General features: G+C 36.6%; 1 protein-coding gene across 2 annotated transcripts; it reads left to right on the top strand.

Moving 5' to 3' along the window:
- Positions 1 to 1,953: 1,953 nt before the first annotated feature.
- On the top strand, positions 1,954 to 6,283 carry LOC130553219 (C-type lectin domain family 4 member M-like). 2 transcript variants are annotated; one of them, XM_057332061.1, is made up of 6 exons: positions 1,954 to 2,166; positions 2,309 to 2,809; positions 2,877 to 2,977; positions 3,481 to 3,584; positions 3,690 to 3,814; positions 6,207 to 6,283. In XM_057332061.1, coding segments are annotated over exons 1-6 (981 nt in total). In that variant the 5' UTR covers positions 1,954 to 2,018; the 3' UTR covers positions 6,209 to 6,283. The 2 variants fall into 2 exon arrangements, with proteins under 2 accessions (XP_057188044.1, XP_057188043.1); XM_057332060.1 differs by lacking the exon at positions 6,207 to 6,283 and having other exon boundaries at positions 3,690 to 5,466.
- The last annotated feature ends 6 nt before the right edge of the window (positions 6,284 to 6,289 follow it).

Here is a 6,289-nt window from a genome sequence, read left to right as displayed (position 1 = left end):
ATTACTACAGATTTTTAAGTCACAGTATGTAAGATTTTCACATTAAATAAAGGGCGTTTCCTTACCTTTGGTTCGCTTCATTTGGTCTGGACCAATGGCACATAATGTAGTATTTTTCAGCGTTGTTTGTTCCTTTTCACACCACACTGATTGCTTTTATCTGAACCAGTTGAAACGAACCAAAATGCACTCACGTGACGACATCACATCACTCGTTGGCGAGAACGTATTGCCTATATTATCGAGGTCATTGGGGAACTTTTATTTCTCCGTGCCCTGCCCTGCCTTGCCTGTTTTAATAAGTGCATACCGCACTTGGATGTACTGCTGGCGGAGTTTCTTTACATACACCGGCACTGTTCCACAGATCTATTAAACCCCCTTTCCCTGAGTTGTTTGCTAAGTTGGGATGTAATATGGTCATCAGACCAAATTTCTACGAGGCTCTGCAACTCCTCACAACTCCAAGTTTGTCCACGAGCTGCCATGCTAGTGCAAACTGTCAACAAACACTGGTCCTCATCCTATAATGCACAGTGCAGCTGACTACGGCATTAGGTTTAGTCCAAAATAGTGCAATACTTTTTGCATTTGGGTCTGTTCGAGGTCGGATCACGTGACGTTTGCAACCAACGACTTGCTCTAATCCTTCCCCGTCCCTTTCGAAGCACTACGGTGGCTGACACAGGACTAAGATGTCGTCACGTTTTCGCTTCTTTGTCAAAGGAGATCAAGTTTTTCTGAAACGCGCTCTGTAGAGCAGTTTGTCCGTTTAGGGCTCCTGTAGAAACAACATGGCGAATTACATGCAAGGGGACCCGCACTGTTTGTAGATAGAAATAGGTCATTCTAAGGTGATAAAACATAACGCTTCATTATGTTAGGTCTTTATACACCTCTGAAGACATAGTTATGGATATTATATTGCATTTCTGTCAAAAAAACTGACCTGAACATAGGAGCCTGATAAAAACGCTCATTTAAAAGAAAATAAGTTAGAGGGTTTTGCATCTGAACTTTTCAATGGTTTTATCCAAAAGTAATAAAATGACCTCAAAGTGACCTCGCTTTGAATTTCTGGAGATCATGTTGAAAGTGTTTCTCAGCAGTTTCAGACCAGAAAGTCAGCAGAAAGTCTCTTGTGTTCTGCAGAAGAGGGAAGTTTGTACTCTCTCACTTTAAGTTTATTGGCTTTCACAGCACGTGCGCTCACAGTTCATGAGTCTCTGTTAATAAACAGATGATTTGAATGAGTGTTAAATAATAGAGACGTTATGCTGTACTGTGCGTCTCCAGCGTGTGACAGACTGCTGGGCTACAAGAACATTACTCGATCAATACAAGTTTAAATCAATTGACAGCGTTTGTTTGATGTCAATCGCTTTGTGTAAAAAAACATGACTTACATTAAAACCGTGAAATTACAGTGAAGCACTTACACGTGGAAGTGAATGTGGCTAGTCTATTAAAATCTAAATAAAGTTGAAATTGGATGTTGAAATCACTCTTTGGAAAACACAAAACTCAATTTGAGATTTGACTTTGACTTTTTTGCCACATGTTGTTTGTTGTAAAACCCACTGGTTCACGTGCAAAAGCCACACATACAGTACAGTAAATGATGGAGTCAGAGAACGTCTATCCCAGCACAGCAGCTCCTTCAAGCGGAAAAGATATCTCCACTGATAAGGACACCTATTGTAAGCCTAAATTCTATTTCGTTTCATTTCAGATGCAAAATCCTTTCATTTAGAGTTAGTCTATAAAAAAACGCCTCATTTAAAAGCTGAGTTAACGTGTTTATTCTGAGGTTCACTTCTTCAGTCATTAAGAAAAGCGTTTGGATTGATTTGTCTGATGCAGCACATCCGTGCGTCATGAAATGGGTGGATTGTACACCAAAGTGTAAAGCGTGAGTGAGCATCAAACTTCTGTTTTTAAAGCAAGCTCTTATCTTGAGAAAAACATATGGACGGATACGTTCATTGTGTGCATGCCTAGAGACTTTCACTGGAGTGATGGAAATGGACAGAGTTCAGCCAGACATCAAATACGAGTACTGCGACAGACCAGGAGCAGATCAAGACAGGAATGAAAACTTTTATGGCGATGAGAAAACGCCATCACAGCTCGGGAGCAGCATCAAAGCCACGGTTCAGAATTACAGTAAGAAACCGTTTTACCGTACTGTACTGTGTGTCATTATTTCAGTTTTGTTAGAAACGTCTGAACTTTACCTGTTCACAGTTCTGTGTACAGACTGTTATTTAAGGTTGTTATTTTGCGTTTCTTTTCTTCTGTTTGACAGGAAGTAGATGTTTCGTGTTGAGCGCCGCGGGTCTCGGACTCATCTGCGTTTTCTCCATTCTAGTGCTGCAAATCCAGATGAAAGCGGAGAGAGACGTGAAGTCGAGTCAGAAGAACATGCTTCAAGAATTTAACGAAACTATAAACCTGTTGCAGGTCAGTTATAGTCGACTAACAACTGAGAAAGATCAACTCCAGAACGACTGCAGAACAGACAAAGAATTAAAACTGAGTTACATGAACAAAGTCGAAGAATTGAACAAAACCGTAAACGACATGCAGGACAGTTACAGTCGACTAACAACAGAGAAAGATCAACTCCAGAACGACTGCAGAACAGACAAAGAATTAAAACTGAGTTACATGAACAAAGTCGAAGAATTGAACAAAACCTTAAACGACATGCAGGACAGTTACAGTCGACTAACAACAGAGAAAGATCAACTCCAGAACTGGTTCAACTCCATCGAGGCCGAACTGAAGAAGAGGAACTCTGAAAAAGGTTTGTAGAAATCACTTGTGTTTTGTGGTTTTTAACTTGGATTTTAAATGATTCTTTTTTGTGACAGGATACCGCTTCATCGATGACAAGAAGAGCTGGACTGAGAGCAGACAGTTCTGCAGGGATCGTGGTGGAGATCTGGTTGTTATCAACAGTGTCGAGGAGCAGGTAGAGTTTTGTGTCTTTTATTGGAGAGATACATGTGATGAACCATATTATATGATTTGCAGTGTTGGGTGTAACTAGTTACTAAGTAATTAGTTACTGTAATTTAATTACTTTTCCCTTGAAAAAGTAAAGTAAGGGATTACTCTTGTTTTTTCTGTAATTTAATTAGTTACTTTTGATGTAATTAAACTAAATACTTTGTGTAATATATGTGTGTGTAATAGTGGAATTGACATCAAAATTCAAAGTCTAACTATGTAGTTTAATATTATTTATTTGAATGAATTAAAAGAGCTGTTTCATGCCTATCCTTGAATCACTTAACTAATCAAGGTTGATATAGGATATAGAAAGTAATTAGTAATAAGTAACTAAATACTTTTTGGAGAGAGTAATTTGTACAGTAATCTAATTACACTATTGAATATGTAATTAGTAACTAGTAATTAATTACTTTTTCAGAGTAATTTACCCAACACTGATGATTTGTTATGTACACACAGAGATACATATCTTCAGTTGTCAAGGAAGTTGTGTGGATTGGTTTGTCTGATATAGACAATGAGGGGGTCATGAAATGGGTGGATAACTCGCCACTAAATAAGCGGTAAGCAAACAATCACACGTTGTTATCTCTTTAATGCTGTGATTTTTCTTCCGAGAGGAGTATATTTTGATCAGGATCTGAATCATTTAATTATGTGCTATTCAGGTTTTGGGGGCAAGGTGAACCGAATGACGACCGTGGAAATGAGGACTGTGTCGAACTGAGTCCTGAAAAACCCACTGAGAAGAACTGGAATGATATTCCGTGTTCAGAGAAAAGAAAATGGATTTGTGAGAATTAGGTTTCATCTTTTCTTTGTGACACTGCCTTCGCTTTTATATGAGTGTTGTTTTGTATTTGCATTAGTTGCTTGCTTATAGACCTTTTTAGCTTTTACAATAATTTCAACTACATTCCATGCAGTAATCTTTGCTGTGTTGTGCCATGTGCTGTACAGTGGATGTTGAGATCAAATTTCTCTATAAGACATTGATATTATATTTCATTTCTAAAGATATAGCTGTGAGGATTAGCTTGAAATGTAAGCCTTTGTTCCAGTTTAAAACACAAATTAGTCACTGGTAACTTGCAACTTGCAACAAACGGTGTGACGTCTTCACTCCCAGCTCTTGTCACTGTATCTACGTCCTTCTTTCAATATAGTATTTCCACCATACACCATAAATCTGCTTCAATAACATTTTTATCCCTTGGGCAGTTTTCTGGAATACTCTATTCTGACTGGTCAGTTGCAGAATCCAGTGGTCTAACCTTTCCCAATGCACATCGCATCTCTTTCATAATTTGTAATAGTCGTAATTATTTGAATATTTATTATAAAGTAAGACTTCAAGCGCTTAACATACACCCACAAAACACATCTGCTCATATTGCTATCGATCCATTTAAGACATTCTTTGTAGAAGGTTATTTAATCAAATATTCATCATTAGAGTGTTACCGTGTGTTTTCTGTCTTTGTTTTTTTTTTTACATAGAGATGGTTATAGAAAAGCAAAAGTTAATTGATGAATTGGACTTTTATGACAGGAAGTTCAATTCGCAAATTTATACTTTTAGATATATTGTGCCCAAATAAAAAAAAACTGTGAGGTCACTTGAGGGAGCTTCTCTCCTCACTATACTCGACTTTTGCGAAAAAGATTTTTTTTTTTCTTTTTTATATTTACAATAAACGGTAACACTTTAGTATAGGGACCAATTCTCACTATTAACTAGTTGCTTATTAGATGCCTATTTTTAGCATATTGGCTGTTTATTAGCACTTATAAAGCACATATTCAACATGACCATTCTCTACATCCCTAATCCTACCTAATACCTAAACCTAACAACGACCTTACTAACTATTAATAAGCAACAAATTAGTAGTTTACTGAGGCAAAAGTCATAGTTAATGGTTTATTAATACCAAGAATTGGACCTTAAAATAAAGTGTGACCCAATAAACATATAAACAATAGGTAGTTTAATATAACAACAATAATCTGTTTAATTTGTCACAATTATCAACAATCTGTACATGTGTCAGTTTACTGCACTGCCACAGAATTCCACATTTTCATGGAATCATCGTTTCTAGAAGTATTGTGGTCATTCCAGTCCAGTGTCTGTCAAATCTAACAACATCCAACCTCAGGAGACAGCATGACAAGACACATGAAAACTGTGATAAAAATCCAATTTTTCCTACACACATTATATTAAAATATGACTGTTGTATTGCTTAAAAATTAATCTGAACTTGTTTTCTCTGCAGTATTTGAGATCTGAAAAAATACAGAGCATCTACGTATTCTGTTAGTTTCACCTGTTTCTCCAGTTTTCATTTTCTGCAAATAAATGCAAACAGAAACAATATTTTTATTTGGAATTTGGGAGAAGTATTGTCAGTAGTTCGGAGAATTAACCTAAGCAAAATGGAAACTAAACAAATCCTATAAATGGTCAATTAAGAGAAACAGTTTTGGAATTCTGGAATGTTCTCTTGATTTTTTTCTGCAGCTGTTCATTAATATTTTTGTGCGACTTGTATGAATCTTTAGTGTACGTAAAATAATAGAGTGAAATATCTCAAAGTAACCTCACTTCAGCTCATGTTTTTAGTCTATCTCAGCAATTTTATCAATGAAAAGTGTTTTGCTGACAAGGGAAGTTTGTACTTTCTCAAGTTCATTGGCTTTTACTGGCAGTACCACACTTCTGTATCATTTCAATCCCTCATCCTTTTGATCACTTTGTAGATTTGATCGTAAATGAAAATGGAACCAATAATAACATAATTTCAACTGGTATATCTTAAAAGACAAAAGGCAGTTTTTGAATTTCTGGGACATCGTTGGCTGCCATAGTAGGAAAATTATGATATCATGTTTTGTTCTGTTGAACACAAAAGAAGACATTTTGAAGAATGTCTGAAAGCAAACCGTTCTGGGGCAACCGTTTAAATCTTTCCTACTATGGCAGTCAATGATGTCCTAGAAATGCCAGTTGCTTACATTCTTCTAAATATCTTCTTTGTGTTCATCAGAACAAAGACTTTTATACAGGTTTGGAACAACTTGAGAGTGAGTAAATGATGACGGAATTTTCATTTTTACACCTGTGATTTTCCTCTAACTTCTTTTCTCAAACACGTGGTGTTGTTCTGATGGTCAAGCAGAACTGTATGTAAATTGTTGGAGAAGTGGCTTATAAAAGCCATCGGTTCATGTGCTGAAGCTCACAGTTCTGAATGACCTGAAT

Source organism: Triplophysa rosa, linkage group LG4 (assembly GCF_024868665.1).
Source record: "Triplophysa rosa linkage group LG4, Trosa_1v2, whole genome shotgun sequence".
Classification (NCBI taxonomy): Eukaryota; Metazoa; Chordata; class Actinopteri; order Cypriniformes; family Nemacheilidae; genus Triplophysa; species Triplophysa rosa.
Note: the sequence above shows the minus strand (reverse complement) of the source record. Positions and strands in the feature narration are given on the sequence as shown.